The 19,249-nt window shown below is 39.8% G+C and overlaps 1 protein-coding gene across 2 annotated transcripts in view; it reads right to left on the bottom strand.

Annotated features, from left to right (window-relative positions):
- Positions 1–17,256, bottom strand: part of CLIP4 (CAP-Gly domain containing linker protein family member 4) — a 32,789-nt gene extending 15,533 nt beyond the window's left edge. Inside the window, exons 1-9 of one of the 2 annotated variants that reach the window (XM_064648003.1) lie at positions 17,170–17,256; positions 15,766–15,802; positions 13,459–13,520; positions 12,720–12,866; positions 9,704–9,843; positions 8,694–8,787; positions 7,671–7,832; positions 4,255–4,373; positions 1,805–2,041 (exon numbers count right to left, since the gene is read on the bottom strand). In XM_064648003.1, coding sequence (XP_064504073.1) covers positions 1,805–2,041; positions 4,255–4,373; positions 7,671–7,832; positions 8,694–8,787; positions 9,704–9,843; positions 12,720–12,852 — 885 coding nt within the window. In that variant the 5' untranslated portion in view covers positions 12,853–12,866; positions 13,459–13,520; positions 15,766–15,802; positions 17,170–17,256. The remainder of the gene's footprint in view (positions 1–1,804; positions 2,042–4,254; positions 4,374–7,670; positions 7,833–8,693; positions 8,788–9,703; positions 9,844–12,719; positions 12,867–13,458; positions 13,521–15,765; positions 15,803–17,169) is intronic. The other variant, XM_064648002.1, reaches the window with a different exon arrangement.
- Positions 17,257–19,249: the final 1,993 nt, after the last annotated feature.

Raw genomic sequence — 19,249 nt, 5'->3', positions numbered from 1 at the left:
CACCTGCTTACACAGCTTCCTACCCTGAAAGACAACTTGAATGACAGGCACAGTAGGAATCAAGAGAGGAATCCATTTTCCCTCTGGCATCTACTGTGTTTGGCTTTCAAGCTTCATTAAAGCTGACATATTATGAGACTGCAGAAGCAAGAAAGAGAACGGGAACCCATAAACATTGCTCGTAAAAACGCTGCTGTTCCAAACACCCTTGTCCCAGCTTCCACATTCCGGGCAAGAAAAACGATCCAGGAGAAGGTTAAGAATGGGGAACCATTTTCATCATCCTGTTTTCACTTTTGCTCCACCCTGCACACATTTAGGAGTATCGAGGGGGAGGGGAAGGCAGGGCTGAGAACAACTTCTCCATTTAGACAAATGGAAAAAAGGAGTGGGAAGCAATGTGGGAGTACTGCACAACAGCTCCTTGCACAAAGGAAGGAAGGGAGGAAAGCTGACGTGGAAAAGGAAGACCAAAAGGCACAATTACATTCTTTCTTCCCACCTGCTGTAGGACAGCTTTGGCTCCCTTAAAGAAAAAAAAATCTAGCTGGAAAGCCCTGCTGGCCTTTGGCAGCAGCAAAGCAGCTTCCCACACTTGTAATGCTGTGTTATACACAACACTGTAACAGCATAATCAATTAGAAAAAATAAAAGTAACCAAACCCAGGAAGCTCTATTCATACTCATAGTTTGTACATTACAGCACAAACAGTTCTATGGGCCTTACTTGGAGGAAAGGTACACAAGAGCACTAATTTCATCACTTTCTTGCTCTAAACCCTCCACTAACTTGCAGTTACATTATCTCCCCTGGCTTTCACTATGATTTCTGTTAAAGAAACTTCTTACTGCCTTGAAAGAATAAGACACTTCCTGTATGTACTTCAGTTAAAATGCCTTCTGCATAGCTCCTTCACCTTTCCTGACCTAATTTCAACACTACATCAAATGAAAATAGAGAATGGAAGCTGCTTCCCACCCTCAGTGGAGATCACTTCAGAACACTTCAGTCATGACAGTTACAAATCTGAAGTTATACTAGAAAAATTATTAAAGCCAAAGCTACTAAAAAATAAATTTTGCTCACAAATGCCTTCAACATTTACCAGAAAAAAAAAAATCTGAAATCTTTATAAGAGTTCTAGCACTCTTAAATTATTTCAGATCCTTTGCTAACAGAGGAAATAAAAGGTATGAATACTGACTGCAGTATTAATGTTACAATTTTCAAATTCATTTTTTAAAATGCGACTATCACAGTAGCTTCTAAAAAGCTATTCACATTTGAGATGGACTGCTATTAGCTACATTCTTATACTTCCACAGAACCATGTAACAACCCTGTTGGCACAGCACTGCTTCAAAGATTTTAGCTGCATTGCACCAGTGAAATTGGGTTACTATAGGCTAAGCAGAACTGAATTTTTTTTCACTGCCTTCTAGAAACTATCAGGGGTACTTCATGAAAGCACACTCATAACAAAGCTGGGCAACTCAGAAAATAATCTGTGGCTTTTACCACCATTTTGATGTGACACCAAAAATGTTAATAAAAGCTGAGCCTGTCAAAAATCATTTAGAGACACAAAATGCAGCCTATGCCTGTCAAAACTGCTTTTCATAGTAATGACTTTATCAAACAACTGCTCGGTTTATTACTTTCTGTAACCACATCCTTGCTGCCATCCAGAGTTCATACCTTCCACAAAGTATTTTAGACCCTCAAATTCGAGGTTTATCTCCAAAGGAGTAAATAAATTGACTCTCAGAAATTATGAGGGTAGTAGCAGGCTGGTCACCATACCTTCTGTCCTGCAATAACAACACGATCTCCCAGTTTCAGGCCAAGTGATAAAAGCATGGCCTTCCCTGTGACATGATCATAGTTTGGAATCATGGCTTTTGAGATGTCACATGAGAGAGGCACTGCATCCAGCAATATCTGCTTGATTTCTTTTGCACTGGCCGCTGCATCTGCCATTTCCAGTGGCATATCCACCGGATCAGGAACCACATCTGCTGGAATTTGCCCTTTGTCATTCTGTAGAAACATAACATAGCATAAAATTTAATGCTGTGACAAGATAAATCTGATTAAGCAAAACCATAGCATTTTATGAAGTGTTTAATCCTCTTTAATAGATATTTTTCCTAGAACATAACTATAAAAACAACCACATTTTCAAATAAGGATGCCAAAACATCCTTAGATAGATAAGCTAGCATGTACACTATCTTATTTTCAAAATTGATAAGTAACCAATGTTTTTAATCTTAAGAACATTATTAGGACTTAGAACACATAAAAACAAAACACCTGTATGTATCTGTGTACCTGAACACAGATTTAAGAAAGTAAGTAAGACTTCTGGTCTGTAGTGCCAATACTGTAAAGCTACCTCCTCCCAAAGAATTTATCTTTATTCCTTGGTGAGGCTTATTCCAAATGTAACACAGATTTTAATTAATATATGTTGCATGCACACAATACACAAATGTGACAGCTCACATAAATACTTGAATAAATCTGTTTGGGTTTATTTCTATACAGACTACCCTATGAGAGACGAACTAAGGACAGAGTCCTTTCCAAACACTTCCCATTCCCAGAAAGTAGTGATTGTGACTCCTCATGTGTCCCACACAACAGGACAAGTAGTTGGAGCAGCAGCTCCCCCAGAGTTAACCTCAACACAAGGCCAGTTGCCCAGACAGCAAGTACTGTCAGGCAAGTTCTACCTATGCTTTCTTCACCGAAGGCATTAGTGTGGATCTGCATCTATCTGCCAATTTTCACAAAGTTTGCAGAAACATAATTATCTCAGTCTTCCAAATTTGTCTCAACTGAGCCACTGGACTCAAACATTACCAGAAGCTCAAAGAGGGGATGATGCAGGGCAAGATTTTATTTGGCTTGATTCCTTAAAAAACAGACTAGAATTTCAACGTTCCCTGAGCCCCCTATCAATTTATCTCAGTGCTAGAAAATTATAATCCTTACTCAGCATTTACACTCTGCTGTTCTCATATAATCAAACTCTACACTGCCTCTGGCCAAAACTTCATTGCAGGATTGAAGAATCAAACACCTACCACTCCTGAAAAATCCACAGTCATTCTGAAGCAAAAGGTGAGCCCCATTCAACTCACATGACCTTAAACACAGGATATTGCTGGGTTACATTTGAGGGGGGAGTTCGTTTTGAGTTTTTAGTCTTCACATTACAATTGTTTTGGTCGCATCAGTCGCACAATTCAGCCCACCAGGTGCCCTTCAAAACTTTGTGCCAACACAAGGCAGGGGCAGAGCAGAGGCAAGAAGGCAAAGTGGGCACAGTGGAAGCCCAAGGGTTGCTCTTCTCAAGGGCAGAGCCACCTTTGCCAGCTCAGAATGCTCGTGCAACTATAAAGCGGCGTTCCCTGTGATCAACAGACACCTAAACACACAGCTGCCAAGGAATTTAAACACATACATGCACACTAAATAAGGAGACAATGAAAACCAGCATTTTTAAAGAGATTTAGATTGAATATCATGAAGAATTGTATGAACAATAAAGTTCCAGACGACTTCACATGAACAGGCTTACATAAAACAATTACTTTTGAGTACCCTTAAAACAACTATAATTTCTCATTTAAAAAACCCTAACCTGCATTTAAAAACAGAGAACTGAGATATTGTCTCTGCCAAAAAAGAAAAAGAAAACACTCCAAGCCCTCCCTCCCCAAAAAATCAAACACAAAAAACAATCAAACCCCAAGATTTGTAGCTAGACACATATAGCAACACTTTACACTATAACTTCAGCCTATTATTAGGTTACTAAGCAGAGCAGTTGATGTTTATGTGTTATCAGTTACTCATGCTAAGACCAGGCTTACTGCTAAGCAGTACACTGCATTTCTGGAGGGCACAGATTGCATTCCTCTATTTCTGAAAAGATCCACCACTGCCATGACAACTGTTGCAAGACACAAAGGAGTATTAATAAATGAAAGCTCAAACAACAAAGAGAAGAACATCCTGAAAGCTATTTGAACTAATGAACTAGACTGTGACACAAAAATACAAACTTCAACACACAAGTATGACAAAGCATACAAAATCATCCACTATGAGCTATAAATATTTTTTCCTGAGGCACTCTCACTCCACATAACATATTTTAACTAATCAAAATCCTGGACAGACTGTTCAGTTTTTCCAGGCATTTTTTCACCTTTTGGTGAATCTACAACCTAACTCCTTACCCTAAAGGCAGGATTTGCTCCATGTTCCAGTAAACACTTGACAGCTCCTGTACATAGGTTAAATGCAGCAATATGCAAAGCTGTTCCAAAATCAAAATCACTACAGGTGGCATCCACATCTGCAATTAAACATCACATGTGAGGTGTGCAAATCTGTTACGTGAACATTTCACCCTACAGATGCCTTGAGAGGGCATTCAGGTTTTACAGTTTATGTTAACATTTATACAGAGACACCATGATTTACGTACGAAATGCATATGAGAAGCAATTCTACACAGAATATCAACCTTATCTGCATCTGTCTACTCATATCATGAAACAACCTGGAAGATGAATATTTACTTTCACTCATTTTCTAATACTGATGCAACTGCAAAATTGCTGGTGTTCAGGATGCTCAATCTACTGCACCAAGATTAACGAGTGACTTTAGGTTTGCACATAATTTAACGCTTTAATGTTTCGGAAACATTTATATTTTATTACTTCTAGGTGTCAAAATGTTAAAATGAGATGCATCTTCAACCAGGTCTTTTCCTCTGTGAGCAGACAGCAGGGCAAGGGAAAACTGATTATATCTCTGCTTTACATTGATTCAATTACTAATGGCCAAGAACAAAGTAAGACCTGGTGATTTTTATAATTCTGTTGTTTTTAAAGAATTGCACTCAGAAGGGTCTCGCACTGATAATTTGGAAAATGGAGCACTGCATTTGATTAGAAGAGATTTAGCATAATATATATTTCCATCAGTTGTTCCCGATATATCTTTCACTCTGCTATGAAGTTATTACTGTTCTACAAGATTGGAGTTTTAATATCTGTTTAGTCTGAGGCTCCTCTCCTAAATTACACAAGAGAGATGTCATTTTGAGTCAATCATGTATATGGCTGTTAATTAAAAAATCCAGTTGATTTAGTACACAAACCAAAGGACAACCAATATTAGCAATAATGTTCCAATTTGAAATCCTGGTGAGGAATATAAAATTTTCCACCTCAGGGTTGTACAGTTTCCTAGTATTTTCCAGTATCAGTCTCTGTTCCAAGAGACACTAGCCCTTCTCAAATATAAGCAAAGTATATCCCATCTGTATCAACATCCATATATAGTTATACTAACTGAACATTTTCGGGGCAAATAAAACATCAACACATAGAGAAGATATATAAATTCATATGTCTGTATAGAGACGTTAAGTTCACACATACTAATAAAGATCGACTCTGAATTTTATAAAGATCGAAGGTAACAAATTTGGGATCGAAATTTAACAGTTTTACAACTGGGCTAATTGAACACAAACTTAGCATGAAAAAGGACTGCATTCACATGCCTCAGTCATATTGACAGCTATGTATGCACATGTACACCAAATGTCAGAAGACATTACCAGTTTAAAACCAAGTAGAAACTGTGCAGCTGTATACAAGCATTGAAACTTCCATGTTCAATACGACTGTCAAGTATTTTCTGCACACACAGGAATCAACTTGCAGAAATACTGATCAGTAACATCAGCTACTGAGACAGCAACCGTTGCATGTACTCCTACTTTACAAAATAACTGATGCCTAATTTGGGGGTTTTTAATTAGACTGTGTGACTTCCTCAGACTTGCAAGCTTCATGCTTAAGGGTTTTTGAACAGTTCTCTTACAGCTGTGATCTAATGGGCACAGTACAGGTGACAAAAAGAAACACATAAGTATTAGATGTTACCCAGTAACTACTCACAAACTATCTAGAGGAACTTAATAGGCAGCAATGCTCTGTCATTAGTAACCCCTGCAGGTTACAGTCACTGTCTAACGGCACCCCACAACATTTCTAATTCTTAGACCTTTAACAATCTTTGTATTTAAAGCCTCTAAAAACCCAAGATGAAACTATCGCTCTATTGTAACAACTGAGGAGTAAATCTGCATAAAGAATTTAATTGCAGAGCATCATCAAGAAAATAAGTTTAGCAGTGAATCAAAGGGAAACACCTGTGCTCCACAATGGGTGTCTGAGCTTCAATACACCACTGTCTTGAAAAGTTATTTATACATTAACAACCATTTTTTCTCCAGTTCAGTATGGATCCAGCCAAAGCATATTCACCTTCTACATACGTTCTCCCTTCTCTGCAAACTGCCTGACGAAGTACAAAGCTAAAATTATTCTTTTTATTAATTCAGACCATCCGCTGTTTTCATGCTGCAGCGCAAATAATTTTATACGTTTCCTGAGATAAAAAACATCGGCTGCTTATCCAAGAGTTGTCAACTTCTGAGAGGTTTAACCAGAGTGGTTTCCTTGGAAATGTAAGCAAAGTCCCACCCACTCCTTCTACAGGCACTGTACAGGAGGAGATGAGAACACTAAATGCAAATAAGGTCTGAAAGAAGACCTAAACTGCTGATGCAAATTACGGAGACCGGGCTATTGAAACGTGATGTGGACTTAACTACTGTGCAGTCTCATTCTGTCTTTTGTTACCAACCTACGTTTGTCACTTCTTAAGCACCGTCATACCAGTAACAGCTGCTGTTTAACAATTACCTCCGCGGTGATTCATGCCTTGTGTACTCCAAAAACCTACCAGCTTTTCAGAATTTTGAGACAGAGCCTCTAGGTACGACTAACTAAAAAAGGGCATTAATCATTTTGCAAAATGGCAAAATCAAAAGGATATTCAGTAGAACAAATTAACATTTGTACCATTTTAGTATTAAAGTTGCTTACTGGTTTTGATGTCCTGACCAAATTAGGAACAAACTGTTCTGGTTCAGAACCATTTCAGTATTTCCATTTGCATTAGTATAAATAGGGCTCCAATTACTAATCCTTCACAGTATCTTTTCAAAAGGTATTATCTCTTTATGCCAAACACTAAAGTCAACTATTCCTTACACATGACCTTCTACATAGCCCAGAAACAGGAAAAATGGGCATGTCAAAATTTCCTCACTCCCTGGTTTTCCACATGCCACTGCCAAATCCCCACTTCTCCCTTACTCTTCTCCCAGCATGTGAAACATACTTCTCGATGTTAAGCAATCTTAAAAATCATAAGGATTTACCAGAATAGTCACATCTTCCATTTTCTGCAAACAGTCTCTTAGTCCTCAACAACTTAGAATTAATTACTTAAATTGATAACTTAGAATTAGTTTGCTTTCCATTCTATTTGAAACTTCTCTACCATCTTATACAAAGTTCACATTTAAAAACCAGCAAGAGAAACACTGCAGTAAACCACTAAAAAACAGGTAAAGAGAAAAATGAACCAATGAGACTGATTAAAAGATTATGAAATTATCTATGTATAATGGATAAACAAACCCCACAATTAAAAGAGCACTATACACCAGCTTAAGGTCTACAAAACATGGACAACTGCATGAAATAGAGGTAACAATGCCTACCTTTTGGCTTTGCATTTTTCAAAATAACACTGATCAGTTCTGGAACATCAAAGTAGGCAGCATAGTGCAAGGCATTCATATTTGTCCAGCGGCTCCGTAAGCTGCTATCAGCACCCAAATCAATAAGCTGAGTGGCAAATTTTACAGCAGTTTCAACATCACCTGCAAGATAAATTGTGGAAAATATGCAATAGTGATTGATTTAGTTGACCTCGAAAAACATACACATGCTCATGTATAGCACAAAAGATACATTAAACCCTTCAAGTTCACAGCAGAACAATTACTATGCCTTTGTTTTTAGGATTAGGATGCAGAAATCTTTGGCTTTTATCATAAAGGGCTGAAATCTCTACTATAGTTCACAATAACACTACTTGTTTTTCTCTAATGTAAATAATGTGTCAGCCATCAAACCCAGGAATTTTAGTATCTGATAGAAAAAAAAAATTACACATCACAATGCTGAAGTTTACGTTAAAAGATCTGCCAACAGCAGAAAAGACAACCTATGCCAGACCTCACTCAAATTTACTTCAAACTCAGAGGAGAAGTGGGTTCGGGTCAACCAAAAAGTAACACAACATAGAAAAGCTAATAGGAGTACTCAAACAGAGTTAAATATGCTCTCATTTCCAGTATTTATGATCATAATAATGCAAAGTTTACTGTTCTCTTCTGATATGAACTGGGTGAAAGAAAGCCAGTCACCTAAATGTTCTAGCTTCACTGCTGTAAGAAAACCATAGCTTAGCTTGGAGTTTGTATCTCGGTCTGAAACTGCCTTTGCTACATGAAATACATGTTCAAGCTGGTACTATTGTTTGCAATACCTATAATACCTATACTCAACCCACTCCCAACAGCCACAGCTGCAACTGTGCTGCAGTTCTGTACCCTTCCTTCTGATGGCCACTAGAAGAGACAAAACCAAGCACTGAAAAAAATCTACTGTAAATCAGGGGGATTACTCTTTGTGAATTAATTAGCTTTTTACATCTATAATGACATTTCTTTACTCACCAATACCATGAGCTCCTGATTTGCAAGTGTAATGCAAGAGAGTCATATCAGTCAGTCCATCTCTGTCATTCACATTGCAACCCCTTTTAATGATCTGACAAGCAAATGGAAAACAAGCACATTTTAGCTCTGGCATATCTCTGACATCAGTAGTTATTCATATGTTATTTCAGATATATTGACTCTTGGATTCATTCCAATGGCTAATAACAAAGAAGCCTGCCAGAACAGACTCTTAACTGCAGAACTGACCAACATACACAAACGTAATAAATAATATTTATATCGTTATATATGCATATCATTAACCTTCATTATTTGCAGATTTGAAAGACTCTTTATATTATTCCTTCTAACATATACTTCACATGCTAAGAAGTTAACTGCTTAACTGAACAACAGGAAAATTACTTACAAAGCTCTCCCCTTGTTCTTTGATCTCTCAACAATACCCACCCCATCCCCCCCCATAAAAGCCCTCAGTTTTACTACAGTAGGAAGAATCTTAATTCTACTTCCACACCTGTCCAGAAAAGCCCATAATCCAGAAGAAGAAGAAAAAGAAAGTAGGACGGAATTACTAGAAACAAGATGTCTTCTGAAAGCAGCTTATTGTATGGTGCAAAAAGATTTCAGTTCCTATCTCATTTTGTGCCTTGGAAACACTGCACTTAAGGTCATGCTTTACCCCAATTTCATATATTGGAGTGTGGGATTACTGCTAAGCAGGAAACTGAAACACCAAGGTGAAGGGTCTCCACACAACTGTCTTGACAAGAAACATTGTTTGTATCATCTACGCAAACGTACTGAATTTTCATCCATCATCTTTCTCTTTCCAAATAAAAGCTGACAACGTGGAATACAAGGCATGATCAGCCAGTACTTGTTAAAAGGCAGAAAGTGGATCTGCCTTTATGATTAGTTCTGCTTCTCAATGAACTGGTTTTATTCGTTGTAAACACATACTTAACACTGAAAGAATTCAAGGATCTTCATTTATACCTCACCTCATTCCCAATAATATCAATATTTTGCTGGACCTGTGGAACCCACTGCCTTAAGATAGCAAACAATTCAGAAACTGATGTTTTGGGGTCAAAAAGTATTTCTTGGCATGCTGCATCATTGGGATCGAAGAAGGAAAACTCTGTTTAAAAAAAAAAAAGGAATCATTATGTGCAATCCTGAGTTTTAACATGCATCTAGTTTTTCAAACTCAGAGGCAAAGAATAGCAGAGAGAGTCACTTCACTACACATCACACTGTAAGAGTCAGAATGCTGAATTAATTTAGAAATTTTTTTTAACATGTGGCCTAATCCTTTAATATAAGATCTTGACTATACTTCTGAAAAAGCTTTGAATCAGCAACGAATACAATGATACCGCAAGAGTGATTTTAAGTTTAGGCAAGAAGTAACAGTGATGCACAGTGATTGTGCTAATAAGGGTTTAACTGTTGTCCAAGTCAGCCAAAGGCTGCAGATCTAAGTCTGTCCCAAGCACAGACAAGCCTATGGATCTCTCAGTGATCAAATGCGTACATGATCTCTCCATATACTACAAAACATGTCTTTTCCTTCTTCTTCTGCCATCACAGTTTACATAAAACATACCAAAATATAAACCCATGCTCAAATCAGGAAGGTGTTCTATGGCCTCCACTATTTTCAGATATATCGTGAATGCATCAATCCCAGCTGGTGGCAGCTGCAGGTAACAAACAGCTTCAAAAATTAAGGCACCAAACCAAGATCAGAAAAAAAATACATTTTGGAAGATTTTAAGCCTCTTAAGGCAACCCAAAGTATAAGTGTATGAAACACCTCATTATAAAAGTATCATACATCATGTTACTTAGAGGTGTATGTGTGTGCATGCATATACACACAGCCTATTTTAAATTTGTGGAATTTCCTCCAGCTCTGGAAAATTATATGAAAGAATCTGGACAGCAATGGCTAAGAGGAGAGGGAATGGAAGCAGAACCTACTGCCATCAGCAATTGACTGAATCACGGCAAACACTGAACTTTTACCCCTGCTGCAGCTACCAGGGAGTTGCCTTTTGGGAAGGTTTCAGATGAATGTACAATGTCAGCTCACATCAACTGCAGATACACAGCTCTCAGACCAGACATACAGGTTAAACAAAACAGGGCATCAGCCATCTGGGTGTATGACATGGTATAAACAACCTCTGGATGAATCATCCCACCTTTCCCCAAAAACAGCATACCTGACTTCTAGATTGGATTAACAGATAAAAGCACCTCCGGAGCTCACTTCCTGGCTATTTAGAGTTTCTCTAACTGCACAGCCTTGGTTCAACAAGAATGGAAAAGGAGGACAACTTCACTGATATTTAACATAAATCTTTATTTGCACCTAGCATTTTAAAAAAAGCAAACCCCTCATCTTCCAGCACTACACCAAGTGTGCTTCTTCCCTATATCCCATGTACTGACACACAGCTACTGATTTATCTACTAATATTTACCTTCCACATAAACCACAGCTGATCTACTGCTGAAAGCCATGAAGTAAAGACAACTAGACAGCAAGTTTAATGATCTTGTATGATATTCACAACTCTTTACCAGGAAGATTTCTAGCTACAAACCTGAACCAAATTATATATCAGAAATCAACTCTAGCAGACTGTTACAATCAGCATGCTAGGCTAAAAACCTGACCACTATATCAAGTTCTAATAACAGCCATCCTAAGAGCTTAACAGGTGATCAGCTGGAGTCTTTGCAAACCAAAGAATCGTTACAGAAAACCTGTTTAAACAAAGAGTTTCATGAAAGGATGACAATGACATCTAGGTATTTTAAAACACTACTTCCTCCCCCTCTGTCTTTCCCATGTATTGACTACAGTGCTCAACTGTACGGGACAAATAAATGCACTGAATGTAATGACCACGAATCTCTCCCTGTTGCAGTTTAACCTCCTTTACCCAGATTCAGTAATACTACTGTTACACAGGTGACAGCAACGTCCTATAAAAATGAATTTTTTTATTCAGTGAGTAGGCACAGATTGAGTAGAACAGATAGTAGTGACATTGTGGTGTTATTGGAAGATATCACAACACAACGTTTGAAAAAGGTGAAAGGAAATTTTTTCTAAGGGATAAGAAAGCAGAATGGAATAAATCATGGCAGTACTTCCAGTAGACTAGGACAGACAAGTTATGAGAACACAGCTAAACCACATAAAGACACATGTTCATATACTAAAATATATCATATGGAACAGTTAAATTCCCAACCTGTGCTAACTTATAAAATGGGTCTCTAGAGTGCCGAGTCTGTCAAAGACAGAACATTACATGTATTTATTTTCCTGAATACAGCTGATTACTCTAATCAAGGCATGGGAAAACAGACATGGAGGCAGTAATTTTTAAGGTATACAGACGCTATTAACACCTTCTGCAACATTCAAAGGCATTCTAATTGTAGCTATCAATGAAGGTTCTTACCTACACTGATATTTTAATATATTACATATCCTGTTTAAAATGTGAAGACAAACCAACATTATTCTGATCACTGATCTTGCTATAATTTTCTACCATTCATTTTAGTCCTTACCACCACAAACATCTATGCTTCCACAAGTAATGTCCCCTTACAGTCCATACTGAAAGCACAACAAAGAGGTTTTAAATGTGATGTAGATTAACTTCACTTACTTCACTTCACTTACTTATTGCAATTTTACATCTTAACACAATATCTAATTCTACATTAGGATCTTAAAAATTCTACCAATACCTGACCACATACAGAGAAAAGGAAAATATATATATATTATTTAATATGTATGCAATAAGAAAAAAAGGAAAAAGCGTGGGTCTTTATCTTTCATCTCCTTTAACCAAGAATACATTTAACAAGCAGAAAACTTTTCTGAAATTAAGAAATAAATTGAGCTGATAGTTTTTCTTAAAACGTATTATTCTAATTTATTTTCTGCGCATCACAAATTTATTTTCTGTTAAAAGTACATACCACAGTCTGAAGGCATTGGTGCTGCAGCAACAGAAAAAGTAACAGATGTTTCAGAGTTTGGGAATAAGAACCGTTCTCTTTCAATGAGGGAATCTCCTTCTAAGGAAGGTTCTGGGAGATCCTCTATGGTCATCTTCTAGAAAGACACTTTAGGAGGGAAAAAAATTAATAAATAACCTCATTAGCAATACTTTAGATTGGTTCTATCGTAGTAAGATATAATGCATAATCAGACTAAAATCTTTCCTTTTTCCAAACACAAACTATTCCTACCATTACATTCTTACAAACTAATAAAGTTAATTAGTAAATCTAGTAGAGTATGGTGTCAAGGTCAGCCAACTTTTGGTTTTGACTTCCATCCCTAACTTTGCACATTATTAATGGAAAACATCACATTTCTCCCCAGTCTTCCAACTGAGGAGTAAAGAAAATAACGCTACAATATAATCAGCAAACACACAGTGATGATAAATGGATGAGTGTATTTCACAGCTTTATGAAAACATGGACATTAAGTACCTGTCCTCACACTCTGCATGCATATTCCCTTCCTTCACCATGAGTAAGAACATGCTACCATCTACTGTTTTCTCCTCTTTTAAAATTCTCAGCTCTTTAATCTTCCCACACACAGCTGGAGACAATTCATCACCACGTGATTCACTCCTGGACTCACGATTCCATATCAGCTCCTTTCCCAGCTTCTCCCCTTGATGTTTTAAAATAGCACACTTACCACAGTGTTGTAACCTCCACCCTGGTGTTGTTTCCAGTCAACTTTTCAGGCCTTACAGCAATCTAGGAGAGAGAATAAATACTAAAGAGCCATACAAAGTTATAGCGACACAATTTAACAACCAGCCCGAGTTACATTCTAGTTATGGTTCTCAGGCTAAGATCAGAGGAGAGCTGGTCACCATTTGTGAGACATTTTATCAGGCAAATTCATTAAGAAATAACAAAACACTATTCTTAATAAAACCAGGCATTACTGCACTATTGGAGACTACATCTCACAGCCGAAAAACTGCAATTCTGCATCTTGAATTATCATTATTAAACACTCAGGGTAAAAGCAATGCTTCTACTAAACAAACTACATTTTTATTCTAGAGATTGCTATACAGTGCTCTTTTTTCAGTTAATTTGCTTGACAGAAAGAACTCGTGGAGCTTCAAGGAATGTTTGTTTTTACTACATTTAATCTACACACAAGTAAATAGGAAAGATTAGAAAGAAAAGAAGTAGTCTCTCTTTGAGACCTATTTTGGGTTTTGCATCTAACACACAACAAGCTATATGAACACATTTACTCTAATATTTCCCCAGATTAATATGTCACTATTTGGGAACCTCACATAATCTACATGCTAATACAAAAGGCATTTTAGCAGTGGTTTACAGATGCTGATCTTGAAGTAAATAACTTAAAACCTCCTTTTCTTGCACACTATACACAGCTCACCCTTTCCTCAAGTTGAAAAAAAAGAGATCCACATTAAAACTGTTCATTTTTCTCCAACCAGTTTATTTCCTTAGTCTTATGCAGCTGTACAAATCACATGCTGGCACAAAGGGAAGATCAAGGAGGAGGCCACTGGGAAGGACAGGACTATTTTTTCCCACAGCATTATCAAATTACAATGGCTTATGTGTTCTTTCATCTAACAAGGCCCAAAATATCACTAATTATTTCAATTAAAAATATCACTACTTATTTCAATTATTATTTTCTTACAGTAAGGAAAAGTTTAGAGTTTATATTTCAAAGGCTTTATAGCCATCATAAACTTGACAGCAACAGCTTTCTTGTATGAGGGACTAGAAAGTCTTTTAAGCTGCAAGTCACTAATTAAATTTCTTTCGAAGGGCAACAATGAAATTAATCTGCTACCATCTGATATTTGTTCAGAGGCTATGGAAAAACAAAACAAAGCTTTGTAAAACACATGAATCCACAAGAGTTTTTCACAGGTAGCACATCAGACGCTCTCACAAAATGCACAAAGGAACAAGTAAGATGCATGAGTACAGAAGAGGTATTAGTTGAACCTGTTAAGCTGGAAAAAGACACAAAAGAAATTATAAGCCTTTTGCACAGTGCTACCAGCACAACACTGAGGAAACAAAAGAAAAGTAGCCAGACCCAGTTGAGCAGATGGTAACAGGAAGAGGTGAGGTTTGTCAAGTATGATGACATAAGTTGCTGGAACTAGAAATCAACAAACATTTGAAAATTAATACAGAAAAGACTGTTCGCTGCACACAGGAAAGCAGACCAAACAGAACAGAACCTGTTCAAGTATCCAGGGAATCTTTTACTCTCAGGGGCCATAGGAGAGAACACAATCTGTCACACAAGTGAAAGGAATTGAGCACTCAAACTGCCAAAGCAAAGCAGGCAGGGAAACAACCTGTGTTGTCAGGTAGGTGACACGGAGACCCAAGTGCTACAATGCATATGCTGACCCAACTCCACACAGAACAGCTTCACGTTTCCACAGTAGTGCCAACAACCCCCACCCAAATGTGCACATCCTCACACCCCATGGGATTTGAATTTGGCTCCAGAAATGCATTATCATGTCATGACACAGTACTGAACCAGCAATGTCAAGGCAACATGTTCTGCATCCATGACCACTCCAGAGGCTGCTACCTCAGGTGTAAGAATATCACACCTAGTTAACAACACACATGCACACCTGGAAAAGCAAAGGGAAAGCGAAGGGTTGAAAACTATTTCAAAGAAATGGAAAAGGCAAACAGACACTGTCCTCATAATGACTTCTGCTGTAAGCAAAAACACAACTGCATGAGGTATTAACAAAATCCAAGACATATAGATTCAGGTGAGAAGTCCTGGTGAAGTGGAATGGAAGGTATTCCAAAAAGAGCAACAATTTTCCTATATTAGTAAGGAGAGTTTAGAGAGACAGAAACTATTAGAAAGATCCAATAAAAGACAGAATTATTCTGTTCACAGAATTGCCAAACTACCACGAAGCACAGTTTAGCATAGCAGAGAAAGTATCATACTTACTATTTGCCAGCCATACGTGCTTCCAACTGAATTATATCTGAAAATGAAAAAACAGAAATATCATTAAAAAAAACTTAATGCACATGCACTTTTGTAGACAAAATTGAAGAACGACTGCAAGTTTCCTGATATCCACACATTACACAGGAATGCATTATAGCAAATATATAGAAAAAAAAGTTGCATAATACAGGGTCCAACTTTTTCATGTACGCCAGAGCTTGTAATTTGAGATTTGTGTTAAAGCACAAAGCCTTCCTGCAAGCGTTTATAAAGACCTGCAAACACTAGAGCACTTGAAGTGATAATATACGGTCATGCTAGGGCTTTGATAGCTGAACCTGTCACAAATGTGATGCTATTTTTGACAACCACCACATATAATGGACTCCTTACCATGTACTTAGATGTGCTCAAGAAAAAACTTAAGTTCAGAGAACAAGTCTCTTGCACGTACACCACCTGCCCGCTTCATAACATTTACAGCACGAGTGGGAGACATGTTACATGTGTGCAGGTACACTCAGGACTGGTTTTTCAAGAGGTGTGTGGGGCCCTCTTGCAACACACCAGTGTTTTCACAGAATCACAGAATTGTTAGGGTTGGAAGGGTGCCCTGAAGATCATCTAATCCAAGCCCCTGCCAAGGCAGGGTCACCTGGAGCAGGTGACACGGGAACGCATCCAGGTGGGTTCTGAATGTCTCCAGAGAGGGAGACTCCACGACCTCCCTGGGCAGCCTGTCCCAGTGCTCTGCCACCCTCCACGTAAAGAAGTTCTTCCTCATGCTGAGGTGGAACTTCTTGTGTTTTCGTTTATGGCCATTGCTCCTCCACCTGTCACTGGGGACCACCAAAAAAAAGTCTGGCACCGTCCTCTCCGCACCTGCCTTTGAGGTATTTATATGCATTAATGAGTTCCCCCCTCGGTCTTCTCCAAACTAAGCAGGCCCAGCCGCCGCAGTCTCTCCTCACGAGAGAGATGCTCCAGTCCCCTGACCATCTTCGTGGCCCTCCGCTGCACCAGCGTTTTGACAAGCTGGAGGATTCAGGGCGCTCAGGTTCTGCAGCTCTCCAGGCCGGCTCTGCTCGCTCGGAGCCCCCCGCGTCACCTCCCCCAGCGGACGGGCACGCACCGCTCACAACGCGGGGGGGTCTCACAACGAATCCCAGGGGGCCGGGAGGGGCTTCCAGTTAAAACTCCCGGGGCCGCAGCACCCCCGGCCCGTGCTCCGCAGCCGGGCGGGCGGGGCGGGGGGGGCCAGGCCGGCCGCGGCCCGCCCGCTGCGGCTGCCCCTGCGCCGCCACCCCGCCCCCACTGCGCGCCGAGGGAGGGCGGGAAGCACCGGGGAAGCACCGGTGGAGCCCCGCAAGGCGCCGGCCCCGTCCCTTCTCCCAGCCCTACCTGCTCTCGGCCGAGCGCAGCGGGCGCTGCCGGGGCCTCCCGCGCCCGCAGCCCAGGGAGCCGAGCGCGGCCGCGGGCCCGCCCACCGCGCGGGGGACACGCCCCTTTTCCACCTCCTCGGCCAATCGGCGGCCAGGACCGCCCGCATCGCCCCACCCCTTCCCTCTCGGCCACGCCCCCGCGCGGGCGGCGGGGCGGGAGCGGCAGCGCGGGGCAGGTGCGGGACGGGCGGCGCTGGAGTGGGATGCGCATCCCTGCTCTGCCTGGGGGAAACAGGGATGCGGCAGCGAGGAGAGACAGCGCCCTTCCCGCCGCGCCGTGTCAGCGCACTCCCCCCCGCGCCAAGGCACGAGGGCCAAAGTGGCACATTTCAGCACACAGCTCAGGAATTTGGACTCCCCAGTTATTCCATTAACCAGTTGGAGGGACGAAAGGAGCAGCTCCCCGAGAAAGCTTTTCAAAGCGTGCTTATCCCGTGCTGTAAAACCTAATAAGGATCTAAATCCAAAGATCGGTAATCTCCGGGAAACCCGTGCAGTGGTAAACCCATCTTCATACCACTTGAGCCCAGGCTGCTTGAGGGGAGTTTGACCTGGATAAAAGCTCAGCCGAATCCTGCTGTATTTTTATGCTCAACGTGGGTCACTATTAAGTAAATATAACTGATGTTTAGAATCTGGTTTTTGTTGTTGTTTTCCCAATGATAAAGGGAGGGGGAGAGGACAAGTAATAGTAATGACAAATGGAAATTACCTCAAGTGAACTACTCAAAAGGTCAAGAGTTGCAAGCTCTCTCAGATCCCAGACACTAGAAGAAGGTGAGCATGAAATCGCATTTGTGAGAGTAAACGTGACACCAGATGGCTAGGAAAAAAAGGCTAAGACAATTCTTCCCCTTCTTAGAAATGTTCCATACTTCGGAAAAGGCAAAGAAAAAATTGTATTCCAGGAAAATGGAGGCCTGCTATTTTCACCTCAAAAGTACTTGGGTTATACTTCAAACTCTTTTTCTAAAGACAAGGATGTAAACAAGATCAAATGTGAGCTTAATACTGGCAGTTGATGTTTGCGGTTTTTGAGATGTGTGATGCTCTGGGCAAAGGAAATGTTTTATTGCTGATTCTGAATAATGGAATTTAGTGAAGTGCCTGAAATGGAAATTATTAGCAATACTGGAGAAGGCTAGAATTTAGGACAACTTGAGTGGAGGTAAAGCACAAGCACAGGGGAAACAGTGCTAGGTAGAGCTGAATGCAAAGTACTGAGCTGAGGAAGGTTACTGATGAGATCTTGGAATATTATTCTTGGAACTAATCTTTGTTTCATATTTTCCTTTAATGACTTTGGCAGGAAAAAACCAGCAAACTGATGAGACAAAAAAAAAGAAAAGGAAAGAATTGCTGTTAAGAAGGAATGAACTGATAAGACTGATATATGGGATCATTGTATGGAAGTGAAGGATGCAGTTGTAGTCGACAGCTACGCAATGAGCATCATTACCGATATGATGCAGTGGCACAAAACCCAAACATTTATCTTAGGACATGCAACTGGAGAGTTGTGTCAGGGAAGTGTTTGTGCCAGCAGGCCCTGCCACCTCCTTGAGAAATCGTGTGCGGCTGTGACCACCCTTCTTCAGTGAGTGGCAGCCAATCTAGTGTGTCTAGAGATGATTTGTTAGCACAGTCAAGGAAAAGAACAACCTATTTTAGGAGGTTACCAGAGCATGGCTTGTTTAATGCAGCAGAATGAAAGCTGAAACAGAGGATATAGTTGCCATCTGCCATAAACCACAGAAAATGGGGTGTGAATTTAAAGGTAGTGTTGAATATGAGGACAAAACTCTCTGTGAATATTTTTATGCTAGAAAATTAAAGCAAGGACCTAACAAAGCATCTCAGGCTCTTGACCACCTTTCTGATTGGACCAGTAAAGCACAACTCCAAATATTTTAGCTCAGAGTGAGTCCTGTGACTTAGTGCTGCAATTGGAAAAGAGACATCACTGCCTGACAAAACCCCTGCCTGTCCTGATTTCCACCCCTGGGTCCTGCAATGGAAATTAAAAAAAAATATTTAAA

The sequence above is a fragment of the Pseudopipra pipra genome, chromosome 3 (assembly GCF_036250125.1).
Source record: "Pseudopipra pipra isolate bDixPip1 chromosome 3, bDixPip1.hap1, whole genome shotgun sequence".
Classification (NCBI taxonomy): Eukaryota; Metazoa; Chordata; class Aves; order Passeriformes; family Pipridae; genus Pseudopipra; species Pseudopipra pipra.
The sequence above is the reverse complement of the archived record's forward strand: the minus strand, read 5'-3'. Positions and strand labels throughout refer to the sequence as shown.